The following is a 13,985-nucleotide window of genomic DNA, read 5'->3' as shown; positions in this document are numbered from 1 at the left end:
GCATGTTCAAGGCCCTGGGTTTAATCCTCATCATTACAAACATTTTAACCAACTAAAGTTAGTTAAATCCTAAAAATAAGGTGTAGTAGCAGCAATATTTGATATGGGCATTTAAAAACAATACAATTTTATAGCATTGTCCAGTATAAAAGTACTTTCAGATGTGGCCCGATTGTAGCCTCACAATGGTCCTGTGCTGGCTCTGGTGTCTTTGTGTGGATACAGAAGTGAGCACTGGGAAGTGGTCCAGCCCCCAGCCCCACCCCACATTACCTGAATCTTGGAGGCAGGACTCTTCCATTGTCTCATGCTTTTCTTTTTAAACAGTAAGTCTTTACTCTTCATGTTTTAGCTTTTCTACTTGTTCTCTGTAGATCAAATACCGAGAAGAATATGAAAAGTTCAAAGCTCTTTACACATTACCAAAAAGTGTTGAAGATGATCCAAACACAGCACGGTGTCTTCGAGTGGGCAAGCTTAACATTGATGTAAGTACCCATGAAGGCTTTAATGGAAACAGAAGCTGAATCAAATGGTCATGTGTTATCAATCAGAGCGCTTTTTGTGGAACCTGGCATGTGGCACTGGTTGTACATATAGACAGGAGCTAAGTATTATCTCAGCCCATGCTTTAGAAGACGGATCTGGAGGTTGGAGAGATAAGATGGTCCCGAGATAAGAATACTTGCTGCTCTTAGCGAGGACCCAAGTTGAGCTCTCAGATCCCATGTCAGGCAACTCACAACTGCCTGGAACTCTAGCTCCACGGGCCCCACATGCATGTGACATACGCTCACTCATACACTCACACAGACACATACATACAAATAAAAATAGATCTTTTAAAAATATCCTGGTATTAATCTACACAAAATGCAAGAAAATTCCAGCCTCCACCCCACCCCCATTTCTTGCTCTGAGCTCGAGAAGACAGACATTCCATGATGTTGCCGCAGTCTTCCTGGTGACTGGGTTGCAACTTGACTTTCCCAGCGCCTGTACAGATCAGTGTACGAAAAGAACAAGATGAAAATCCACATTGTGCCCGACATGGTGGAGATGGTCACTGCCAAGGATTCGCAGAAGAAAGTCAGCGAGATCGACTACCGCCTGCACCTCCATGAATGGATTTGCCACCCCGACTTACAAGTCAACAGTCACGTCAGAAAAGTGACAGACCAGATCAGCGATGTAAGCCCATTGCTTAGAAGGACCCCATAGTTGCCCCACCATCCGCACCCTCCCACCCCGATGAGAAGCGGGCCCACGTGTGTATCCGCATTGGCCTTTGTCCCTCTCGCCTTCCTGTCCATGAGTCTGAGGGGTTTGGGAGCAGTCCCTAGAAGCAGGGCTGAGCAGAGCTCTCTGTGGCCTCTCAGCCTCGCTGCCCAATAGCTTTTGCTTTTCATTCCCTCCCCAGTGTCAGCTGGGTCTAGGGCACACCTATTCTTTGGTAGTCAAGGAATGGTCAGGTATTTTTTTTCTGATCCTGTGCATCTACTGAAACCCCCTAGATTGTGTACAAGGATGACCTCACCTGGCTGAAGGGTATTGGTTGCTACGTCTGGGACACTCCTGAAATTCTCCATGCAAAACATGCTTATGATCTACGCAATGACGTGAGTGTCTTTGGTTTGTTGGTATATGCACATCTCTACACAATCTAGAGTCAAGGAAACAATGTTTCAGATGAGAACAATGCCATGGCCTAGTTGTGAATTAAGTCTTGTTGAAGATGGTTGAGCTGGAGAAAGATGCTAAAAACAGAGTAGTTGTTTCTCAGCAACACATTTAGCATTTCTATCAAACAACCTGATGCAGCTCTGCCATGCTCCTCTGTGGAGAAGTAACTCCAAGTTCTCCTCTCCATCTTTTTAATTTTGAATATATTAATGAGCACATAATTTTTATTATAGGAAAAACTCATCTGTTAGGATAATCAATTGGATTTATTTATAAGATACAGGGAAATTTGCCACACACAGTAATATGACAGTGAGGATTTCAGCCAGAGCTTTCTGAGGAGAGCAGCCATCACACCTCCTAGATAACTCTAAAGCCCCCTATGATTGTAAACACTAGTAGTGTGGGTTGTTATAAAATTCAGATCCATCCTCTGCACATTGTTGATGGGTGTGACTCTCAAGCCCTCTGTAAAATCTTGCACTATCTGGTGCAGTAGATGTCCCAGCATAGGCTTGCTTGATTCTTCTTGGCAGATCAAGTATAAAGCTCACGTGCAGAAGACCAGGAATGACTACAAGCTGGTGACTGACACACCCGTCTACGTCCAGGCTGTCAAGAGTGGGAAGCAGCTCAGTGATGTAAGCCCTCCCTGGGGAAGTTCTTATGGGTAGCAATGAAGATGGGCATGGCTCAACCGATGACTGGGCAGCACCAGCCTTTCCAACTAGGGACTAGACTTGGTGCCTTAGAAAGTGCTTGTAAAGCCTGCTTGCCCTAACATCCGAAGTGTCAGTAGTTTGCATGGGAAAAGCTGTGAGTGAGCTGCGTTTGTGAAGTGTGTTGTTGCTAGAGCATCCAATGGTGCTTTTCATGCTATACTGTGTGTCGTGAGAGGCATTTATGTCTCCCTATCTAGGCCTTCTAGTAATTAGAGCCCACTGGTAGAACTAGAAGGAAGTGAGCTGTGATGTTAAGGATGTGGGTTGGAGTCCCGCTTCTGCCACATAATCCAAGCCTGGGAAAAGCATATAACTCCACCGAGGCTCAGCATCTTCATGTGTAAAATGAATTGTGTACACATTCCCTGTCATGCCTGAGAGTAGGCAGAGAGCCACCAAGCTGTCCTTGATCAATTAAATGCACAGGTAACAAGTAAATATTAGGTCCCACCAGGGAGGAAGAAGGTTCATACCTGTTATCCTGAACTTTGGAGGAGAAAAGTCCACCTTGTCTCTGACACCTGAGAGGTGTCATCCATCCACTTTTCAGGGATGTCTGCAGCCTTGGTCCCGATTCTACTGTGTAAAAAGACACAGTGACATAGCAGAGTGCATTCGTTCCTTTTCTTTCCTTGTGACAGATCCCGCGCAGAAACAATGGGAAGAACTATTTAATTTGTCTTTCAGTCTTAGAGAGTTCATTCCGCGGCTTCTTGGCCCTGTGTACTTACCTGGGCAGATACCATAGTGGTAGGAGCATGTGGTGAAGGCAAGTTCTATGCCTTGTGGTAGACAGAAAGGAGAGAAAGGGGTGGGGAAGCAGGCCTATGACAAGACTCTGCCCCCACTGACCAATTTCCTCCAGCTAAGTCTCAACTTCCGAAATAGTGCTACCAGATAGGGTCTAAGTAGTGATGGCAGGGGCAGGGGCTCATATCTATAACACTGAACAAAGGAAGCCGGCTTCGCCCTTCTCAGGGTCTTTAAATAGATAATGGATTTCCATTTGTTCTGTTTCTTTCGAACAATGCTCCCACAGTCTGAACCAATTCACCTTACCTCTCTACACCCAGGCTGTCTACCACTATGACTATGTGCACAGCGTCAGAGGCAAAGTGGCCCCAACTACAAAAACCGTGGATCTGGATCGGGCCCTCCATGCATACAAGCTTCAGAGTGAGGTGGGTGTTGGGAAAGGGAATATTGGCGGAAACCCAGGCCACAGAGCCCCCTAGAGGCGTGTTGGCTTATGTATGTATCCTCATTGACTGATCTTGTAAGGTATATAGACCCTGTTCCACTCAGTGAGTTGGAAACAATAAACAGCATGCCTTGCCTTCCCTCTTGACTAATGGACTCCCCCATCAAGCAGTCAAACAGGTAGTAATTGGGCATGTTGTTGACCAGTATTTGCAAGTCAGAAAGAAGAGAGCTGGTATGGCCATCACCACTCTTAAAAACTTAAAACCACAATGACAGAGTTAAGGCGCGTGATTATAAAAGGCTACTCACGGTAAGAGATGTGGGTGGAAATCACCCAATTGTAAGAGGAAGAACCTGGGCCCTACCTTCACCTCCCTTTCCTATGCTACCTCAGGAAGCTGTTTTGGCTTCAGTTTTTACTGCTATTTCCTATTTTGAATATGAGATATCAGTTAATTTTTTTCCACTTTAAACACTATTCTTAAGCTTAAAGCTCCCCCTGAGAATAATTAAGACCACCGACAGACCTTTTCTCTACACTCCTTCTCCAGCAATATATGCATCTTGACCTCATTCCTTGTCAAACCTGTGCTTGTGCGGGATACAGGAGGTCACTATCAGATGTGCCTCAGAATTATGACTGTCTCAGAGACCATGGATGGCTTGAGTATCTCCTGAGGATGGGGCTAATGATGGAGGTGGTGCTTGACTGCCCATCTTGTCTGTGTGTCCCGAATTCTTGCTAGATGCCATGAGGTCAGTCAGGTACACATTTGGAAGCACTCTATAAGCCATTTCCCTCTTTTGACCTTGCCTTAACTTTTCCTATTGCTTTGATGAACTACCCTGGCAAACATAACTTAAGGGAGAAAAGGTGTATTTTGGCTCACAATTCAAGGGTCTATGGCAGGGAAGTCACAGTGGCAAAAGCTTGAAGCAGCTGACTACATCTGTCCACAGTCTGGAAGCAGAGGGAAATGAATATTCCTGCTTAGCTAGCATCCTCCTTTCTATATAGTCCAGGACCCAAACACAGGGTGTGGTGTTGCTCTCCTTCAGGGTACGCCTTCCCATTCCAGGAAACTCAATCAAGATAATCTCTCCTGCATAGGTCCAGGGGCCAACCCAATGTAATCCCTCACAGATATGCCTAGAGGCATGTCTCCTAGGAAATCCCATAGAGGTGACAGTACCAACCCCTTACAAGTCCTGACTGGATTCATGACACTTACAACTGCAGTTCTTGAAATCAATTCAGAGAAAAGAAATAGATCAACTCTCTGACCAAAAATCTCACAAACTGCGTGTGATATGTTTAACTAGATGTTGTTTGATGCTAGAAGACATTTTACTTGCTCTTTTTCATTTGGGCAGAACTTGTACAAGAAAGGCCTGCGTTACCTGCCCACTGGGTACAGGCTGCCAGTTGATACCCCACATTTCAATCACACCAAGGACACCCGCTACATGAGCAGCTATGTGAGTATTCTTCATTCTGTTGGGGTCTGAAATTTGAATGTGAAGAAACTAATATTAGTAATCTATTCTCATGCTCAAATTATGCCCAGAATGTTCAACATGATGGATGATGGAAAGGGCAGGGGCAGACAGATGCGCACTGGGCATAGGAGGCCACTGGTGCCCCTACAGTTTGGTAGTGCCTGCCGAGGACAGTGGGTTACAACAGGATCTCATGGGCACCTTGGCTCGGTGTTCAGTGCGGTCAAGATGCCTCTGTTCCAGCTGGCCCTAGACTAGAAGCATCCCAAGCTCTCCCCGAGTCATTTACTGTAAATACAGCTTCAATATGCGCTGTGTGCTGTGGGTGTAAATGTAGGAGACGTCACTGTGTGTCCCTTTGAGACGACTTCTTTTTTTAATTTACTTATTTTTATTTTATGTGCATTGGTGTTTTGCCATGGGTGTTAGGTCCCCAGGAACTGGACAGTGGTGAACTGCCATGTGGGTGCTGGGAATTGAACCCAGGTCCTCTGGAAGAGCAATCAGTGCTCTTAACCACTGAGCCATCTGTCCAGCCCCATGCCATCTCTCCAGCCCCAAGACTTCTTACCAAGCTAGTAACCCTGACACTTACCTTGTTTTTTAACTCTGTGCTAATTCATGGGCAGCCGAGGGCTATCTAGACTCCGTTACTTGTAACTTGCCACAGGTTAGCTCTGGCACTTCCCTTTCCTGGGTTTCGTAAGTGCCAGCGTAGGACCTGAGACATGTACTCCAGGGGTAATTCTTAGAAAAGTTGTACCATGAGCCAGCCATTGGCTGGAGACCAAGACTCATCTCTCTCTCTTTCTCTCTCTCTCTCTCTCTCTCTCTCTCTCTCTCTCTCTCTCTCTCCCTCCCTCCCTCTCTCTCTCTCATTGATGCTCATCTTCAGAGTCCTGAATTCAACCGTGGTGATGACACAGTGCCAACATGGCCCAATAATGCACTTCCAAAGCAGACATTAACAGATTTAAGCATCAAACTTGATATTTTTATAAATCAATCTATAGGTCATTCATCAATATCAATATTAAAATTATCATCTTGGTCTGTTTTATATTTCCCAATCTTTAAGCCTCTTTGAGACTAAAATAATAAATTTTTCTTGCATTTTGCCTCACTTCCTACAAAGAGATTTCACCTGGTAAAGGGAATTATTTAACCTTTCCAGACATGTCTTTATCATTCAACTAATAACTTTCAAAGCTTAAGACAACATTAAAATTGTGTCACTGAGGCCAGTGAGATAGCTCAGAGGGTAAAAAGTGTGCCATGCAAACCTGACACCAGATTTGACCCCCAGAGCCCACGGTGGAAGGAGGGAACAGATTCCAGAAAGTGGCCCTCTGACCTCCACATGCATGCCATCCGCATGCACCTGTACCCACAGGCACACATCATGCACATACACACACAGGAATGATAGAAATAACATCTACTTTATGTCACTTTTATTTAAATTATGACTAGTTCTTACTCTTGATGCTTAGAGAATGAATTTCCAATCAAGGCACAATCTCTTTTCTAGTTGCAAAACACAGTACAATTCTTTGTGTAGCTGTCACTGATCTCAGTCTGATTTTGTTTTCTCAGTTCAAATACAAAGAAGCCTATGAACACATCAAGGCAAATGGGTACACACTTGGACCCAAGGATGTGCCATTTGTCCATGTCCGGAGAGTCAACAACGTTACTAGTGAGGTATCGTGAACACTCATTCTCTGAGTTTAAAATTATGCCTTTATTTCAAATGCACTAAGAATTTCTTGTGTTTCATCTGTAAGCTTACAGACTAGAAGACAGTATGAAGACTCTGTTTTGATTCTTGTATCCCTCGTCAAGGAGACTTGGTTCCATAGACTATAATGAAGTCTTTTTTAAAAGAAATAATTTGTTTTGATATTTGTGTTCCTTGTCATACAGACTTGGTTCAAAAATTCCATGAATTTTTTTCTAGAGAAATAATTTGTTTTGATATTTGTGCTAAATCTTCCATTAGATTATATTTTTGTCTGACTTACAACCCTGACTGATTTCTGTCAGCTGTATTTGTACATCTGCCCTACCAAACAACCATTTCATGGAATATCGACCACTTTGCACTTAGAATTCTTCACCAAAATGAAATAAGCATTTTCTCTTATTCTAACCTTAAATCATTTTATAGTCCCAGAATTTCCTCTCTTGGTTCTTTGTGTAAAGTATTCAATTGTTTGTCAGTCAGTAGATGCCCTTGTGTTCCTGCCCTAAACACCTAGCATGGTTTCTCCTTTGCTGCAGAGACTGTATCGAGAACTGTACCATAAACTAAAAGACAAGATACACACAACTCCAGACACACCCGAAATCCGCCAAGTCAAGAAGACACAAGAAGCTGTCAGTGAGGTGAGAACGATGGGAACAGACAGGCCATCACCCAGGGATAATACTGGGGAGCAGACAGGCCATCACCCAGGGAGAATACTGGGGAGCAGACAGGCCATCACCCAGGGAGAAATGCTGGCGGTTTGCTCTCTAATGTGAGATTCTGTTATTTCTTTTCTTCCTTTAGTTGATCTACAAATCAGACTTCTTCAAGATGCAGGGCCACATGATCTCGCTGCCATACACACCCCAAGTGTTGCACTGTCGCTACGTTGGAGACATCACCAGTGACGTAAGCATCTTGTAGGCTCTTTCTAAAGTAGTCCTACCAAGAAGTAGCCTTGCTTTCAGCATTTAAGACACTCAGAGGGCTTTGAAAAGCCTTTTCCATTGCTTATTTCTTAACTGATTGTACAGTTTGGAGGTAAAATTGTGAAGGAACTCCTACAGTTCTCCAGTCACAGGAAAAGTCATGAGAAAACCAGTATAGGAACAGGGATGCCACCATGCTTGCTCACTCAGTGATCGCCATTCTACATCAGCATAAGATCTTCACCGATTCCTACCGTTCAAGTGCCCTGCATCCCAGGTCATATTAGGTTTCTATCTCCTCCTGGTCCTGGTGGCACTCCCTCTTAGCATCTTCCTATTGCCATTAAAAGAAGAAGAAGAACTCCTTGGATATCTCCTTTCCCTGGTGGGCCAACCCCTTGACTGTGTGAGTTTTTCCCTTGATAGGATAACACAATGCTAGTGCCCTCCCCTCAGCTCAGGGTTAGAGACTTAACTATGGTTGGAATGCAGGCAGAGTAAGATCATAAGGTATACAAGTTGAGTCAAGATGAAAACTACAGTGCTCCCCCTTATTTGTGGAGGATACCTTCCATAGACACCTCCCCCCTGCAGTGGATCCATCAGACCATGGACAGTACCAAACCATGACTATACTGTCATTAATACATACTCTGGATAAAGTTTAATTTGTGAATCAGGCACAAGACATTAAGCTTAGCAACTAATAATACAGCAGAATTAACATAACAATATGCTAAGATAAAAGATATTTAAAATGTAAAAACTGCTTTTTTTCTGGAATATTCCATTTCATATTTTTTCATTACAGAAAACAGAAATCACAGAAAGCAAAACTGTGAAAAGGAGAGCTACTATGTACTGATAAAGAAGTGTGGCTGTCCTGTGTTTCTGTTCTGTATTTACATTGACTCACAACCAGCTGTCTATGTTTGCCCCGCAGATTAAATACAAAGAGGACTTGCAGATCTTGAAGGGACTTGGCTGCTTCCTGTATGACACTCCTGACATGGTCCGCTCCCGGCACCTAAGGAAACTCTGGGTGAGGACACACCTTCACAGTACACAGCTTCCCCACACAACTATCATGCACCCCATTGCTAGTTTCCAGTGAAGGGAAGAGCAGACAGAATCTTAGCCTACATCTACTTTTAAGAGAAGTTTGCCATCAATCCACTTAAGTAGATCATGATTTACTTATGGTGATCCATGCCTGTTATAAAGGTAATGAACTTAGTTATTTGATAGTTGTTTTGTTCTTGTCTAGGAAGACTAAGGTGGGGGATCGAGTGGGGGGACAGAGGGTGGACATAATTGGGATTCTTAGTATCCCAGGACACATTCACAGCCTGCTCAGTTTGCATATGCCAGCCATTTGAAAGACATGACATGCAGTCCCTTAAATAACTAATCAATTTGTGTTTCTGGTTTTCTTCTTCTAAGTCGAATTACCTGTACACTGATAACGCCAGGAAGATGCGGGACAAGTACAAGGTGGTGCTTGACACCCCAGAATACAGAAAAGTACAGGAGCTGAAGACCCATCTGAGTGAGGTAAGGATGCGTCACCTGTCACTACCTGAGAGGCAAACAGGCCAGCTGGACTGAGCTACTCAGAAGAGTCTTAGTTCTTGTCTATGATGGTTGATATTCAATGACGACAGGAAAAGATGTCCCTTCTGCCCGTGACTGCAGAGTGGCCCAATGTCTCTATAAATCAGTTGACTTCCCATTGGCTCAATTTATTTATTTATTTTTCTCTTTTTGTAGAAAAGGCATTAATATTTGCCCTTCTACAACTAAGGCAAAGGAGAGAGTTGGCATGATTTCAAAGTATAGATGGTCTTTGTCCTCAACAATTGTCTGCAAACTGAAGTTAACTCAAGTTTTTCTGTCTTGAGTGTGGGACCAAAACTCTAGCAGCAGGATAATTGACTCTTGGAAGGCTTGATAACATCTGCTGTGTTGATGCAGTGGGGAGGAGGGAAGCAAGGTTCTGGAGACAAATAATCATAAACCATCAGTTTAGATCAGTGGTTCTTAACTTAGGGGTCGAATGACCCTTTCATAAGGGTCACCTAAGACCATTGGAAAACACAGATATTTACATTACAATTCATAAGAGCAGCAAAATTGCAGTTATGAGGCAGCAATGAAAATAATTTTATGGTTGGGGGTCACCACAACATGAGGAACTGTATTAAAGGGTTGAAGCATTCGGAAGGTTGAGAACCACTGGTTTAGAAGGATTTAGCCTGGTGCAGTAGTAGTAGGTCGCCTGCCTTACCCATGAGTAAGCAGTCAGGGCAGCTACAGAGCACTGGCTGTGCCAGCAAAGCAGACATGACAGTGATGACTTGTTTTGCATCTAGCTGGTGTACAGAGCTGCAGGCAAGAAGCAGAAATCCATCTTCACGTCAGTTCCTGATACTCCTGACCTCCTAAGAGCCAAGCGAGGACAGAAGCTTCAGAGTCAGGTACAGCCTGCTGTTAATGAAAGTTGATTAGCCTACCATGCGGCAGTGATGTCTACTTGCCCTTCCTGGGCTGGTAGCTGACATATTTGGTTGTCTTTGGTGTAGCCTGTGTATACTAACATTGCAGTTTTCTTCAGGACCATCATAATTACACTCACGTATTCACAGGCAAAGGATGTCATGTCGTCTTTGCAAAGGGCTGTCTAATTTTGTCCTCAATGATTAGTCATGGGCTCTAAGTAGTAAATTGTAGCTAGAGTTTTCCTGCCTGGCCCACAGTCAGGATAAATCTCTGCCACCTGCCAGTCCCACAGCCACTCAGACCCAACCAAGTAAACACAGAGATTTATATTGCTTACAAACTGTATGGCCCGTGGCAGGCTTCTTGCTAACTGTTCTTATATCTTAAATTAATCCATTTCTATAAATCTATACCTTGCCACGTGGCTCGTGGCTTACCGGCATCTTCACATGCTACTAGTCATGGCGGTGGCTGGCAGTATCTCTCTCTCAGCCTTCCACTTCCCAGAATTATTCTCCTCCTTGTCCTGCCTATACTTCCTCCTGCCTGACTACTGGCCAATCAGTGTTTTATTTACTAACCAATCAGAGCAACACATTTGCCATACAGAACATCCCACAGCAGTAAATAGTGATTGTTTGATCACTTGGAGAATGTGTCTGTTATCCACAGACAAATGAAACTCTATGTCACACATGCAGGCAAAGCTAGGCAGAAAGCATGCTGAAGGATCGATCTTCCAGAATCCTCCTAGTTTTCTCTCAGCATTCTTTATCACATGGCTTTATACTGGACCATACCCAACAGAAGGACTGTTAGTCAACTGGTTTGTGGATGTGTGTTTTCAAATGTCACATACAGAGAAACATTCACAAACACATACCCCAACAACAACCTCAAGCAACCAAACACACATAAATAAAGACTCAAAATTAAGAGGACAGATGAAGCTTCATCTCTGACCCTTCCCTGTTCTCTTATTACCTAGTATCTCTATGTTGAGCTTGCCACTAAAGAGAGACCCCATCACCATGCTGGAAACCAGACCACGGCTTTGCAACATGCTAAAGATGTGAAGGACATGGTCAGCGAGGTAAGATGGGGATTCCATACCAATGTACCAGTTTGCTAAGAAATGCTTCCAAAGACTTCACCTGCTATTTCTGATGGGAATTTTATCACTACAAAGTGTGCTCAGCATCACTCAAATACAGAAGCTGTACTCTAAGAATGAGATATGCTGTGCCTTTCCCTCAGATCTGTGATTTGGGTGTAAACTGGGGAGGGTTAAAACACAAACTTGGGCTGGTCCCATAGCTCTGCAGGTAAAGTACTTGCAGTACAAACAGCCTGAGTTCAATGTCCAGAACCCACATGAAAATGGATAGAGAACCAACTCCACAAAGTTATCCTCAAACCTCCATGCATGTGTCACACACACACACACACACACACACACACACACACACACACACACACACACACCAGTAATTATAATAAAATTGGAACTTAATTGTCTTTCTCTTCTATTTTTATACCTTAGAAAAAGTACAAGATTCAATATGAGAAGATGAAGGACAAGTATACACCAGTTGCAGATACGCCGATCCTCATCAGAGCCAAAAGGGCTTACTGGAATGCCAGTGATGTGAGCATCCCTTCTCTCTCTCTCTTTCTCCTGCTGTGACAGGGACAGCTGTGGTGATCTAAGCAACACAAACTGTTCTGTCACAGCCATAGCTCAAAGCCATTGCCCACAGCATGGATCAGGAAAGAACACACACTCACACAGTACCAAGTTCTTAGCCAAGTAGCTAAGAACTGTGTTGAGTGTTGCAAGCTATTCGTTATCTCCTGGGCAACAATATGACCCTTCTTTGTAGTTCTTGGGTGGCATCCTAGAGATACCTGATAACTAATTTACTTAGACATAAAATCATGGTCTTGGATGCAGGCAAACATATATTCAACTCAGTTGCCTGCTCTTCAATTCTATATAATTTGTCTAATTTTTCTTATATGTGAAATGGGATGAGAAATGTGGTAATGAAGTAAGATTACACAAGAAAATGTGAATAATGTGTCTATTACACAACTTGTCAAAGCTTAGAAAGTCTTCTCTTCTGTCTCTTAATTACCTAATATAGTGTATAAGTGCCAGGACATGTGAACACAGAAGCTAGAATCAGAGAGTGACTTTCATTGTCCACATCACCTGTTCAGGGACAAGTCTGCCTTTAACTGGTAACAAGTATACCTTGTCCACTTGAAGGAGGTGGCCAGCTCCTCCTGGCTTTGTGTCTTAGAACTCAACTGCAGATTTGCTATATCTAATACCCCTTAGTGGGTTGGACAACTTAAGATTTGCACTCAGCCAAAAGCCCCAGCTAGTACCACATGTCCATAGTATAACTCTGGAGTTCATGGCCACATAAGGGAATTAGTAGCAAAGAGACAATTCTAGTTAGCACTTATGTTGTTCAAATCTCGTTGGTTTTTTAATAAAAATCCCAGAGCCAGATGTCAGGGTAAAAGCTGAAAGATCTGAGAAGCGGAACACTCAGCCACTGGTTCTTACCTCTACAAAATCCTCAGCCTATAAAGAGTGAGTTCCTGTTTCCTCATGCCTTATATACCTTTCTCTGCCCTGCCATATTACTTCCTGGGATTAAAGGTGTGTATGCTTCCCAAGCAAAGGCACGAGATCTCAAGTGCTGGGATTAAAGGTGTGTGCCACCACTGCCTGACCTCTATGTTTAATCTAGTGGCTGGCTCTGTCCTCTGATCCTCAGGCAAGTTCATTAGGGTACACAATATATCACCACACACCTAAAATACAAGATGAGAAAACCATAGACTCTCCTTAAAATCTGTCCTTCAGGACCATTTCAGCCTTTGTGTGACATCCCCTGTCTTTATCATTCAAGGTTACTACTGAATTTTCCCCATTTTTTGTTTTGTTTTGTTTTTTGGGGGGGGGTTGTTTTGTTTTGTTTTTTTGGTTTTTCGAGACAGAGTTTCTCTGTGTAGCTTTGACACCTTTCCTGGAACTCACTCTGTAGCCCAGGCTGGCCTCGAACTCACAGAGGTCCGCCTGCCTCTGCCTCCCGGGTGCTGGGATTAAAGGCATGCGTCACCACCACTTGGCCCCCATTTTGTTTTGTTTTGTTTTGGAGATAGGCTTTTAGTTTGTAACTGAGGGTGGCCTACCATTCACTGTGTAGCCCAGGTTGGCCTCAAACTCACAACAGTCCCTCCAGAGTACTAGGAGTATCTGTTGGAGTCACTCTGACCAATACTGCTCAATATTAATTTGTGTCAAATTTAATTTTCTTTGTATGGGGGTGGCCACACACTGAAATCACTCCCAGGGTCTGACTATGTCCCAGAGCTTCCCTTATGCCAATTTTCAAATTCTTTACCTTTAAAACAGCACCAATTCCTTAATCTTTAAAATCATCCCGTGCAGCAAGGGTGTTATCTGGTGTTAATTTTTAATGTATCAGCCATGGCTGACCCCACAAGTAATTTTCTAGCATCACCCATGTAAAGTACAAAGTATTTCAGAAAAGATGTCTTTCACTATGCGCTTGGTCTGTTATCCAAAAAGAGAATACCTGCCCAGGGTTGAAAGCAGACAGATGCATGTGTCTTACGTAGATGTAACAAGTAGAGTGATCGTGCTACAAAGATAGCAGT

The 13,985-nt window shown here is 43.6% G+C and overlaps 1 protein-coding gene across 1 annotated transcript in view; it reads left to right on the top strand.

Moving 5' to 3' along the window:
• Positions 1 to 13,985, top strand: part of Neb (nebulin) — a 176,356-nt gene that overhangs the window by 109,733 nt on the left and 52,638 nt on the right. The window contains 14 exon segments of the mRNA XM_052722611.1: positions 375 to 488; positions 994 to 1,191; positions 1,515 to 1,619; positions 2,220 to 2,324; positions 3,479 to 3,586; positions 4,983 to 5,087; positions 6,705 to 6,812; positions 7,392 to 7,496; positions 7,663 to 7,767; positions 8,731 to 8,829; positions 9,231 to 9,341; positions 10,160 to 10,264; positions 11,275 to 11,379; positions 11,830 to 11,934. Coding sequence (XP_052578571.1) covers positions 375 to 488; positions 994 to 1,191; positions 1,515 to 1,619; positions 2,220 to 2,324; positions 3,479 to 3,586; positions 4,983 to 5,087; positions 6,705 to 6,812; positions 7,392 to 7,496; positions 7,663 to 7,767; positions 8,731 to 8,829; positions 9,231 to 9,341; positions 10,160 to 10,264; positions 11,275 to 11,379; positions 11,830 to 11,934 — 1,578 coding nt within the window.

This window comes from Peromyscus californicus, unplaced genomic scaffold, assembly GCF_007827085.1.
Source record: "Peromyscus californicus insignis strain IS unplaced genomic scaffold, ASM782708v3 Scaffold_7__1_contigs__length_154581171, whole genome shotgun sequence".
NCBI classification, from domain to species: Eukaryota; Metazoa; Chordata; class Mammalia; order Rodentia; family Cricetidae; genus Peromyscus; species Peromyscus californicus.
Note: the sequence above shows the minus strand (reverse complement) of the source record. Positions and strands in the feature narration are given on the sequence as shown.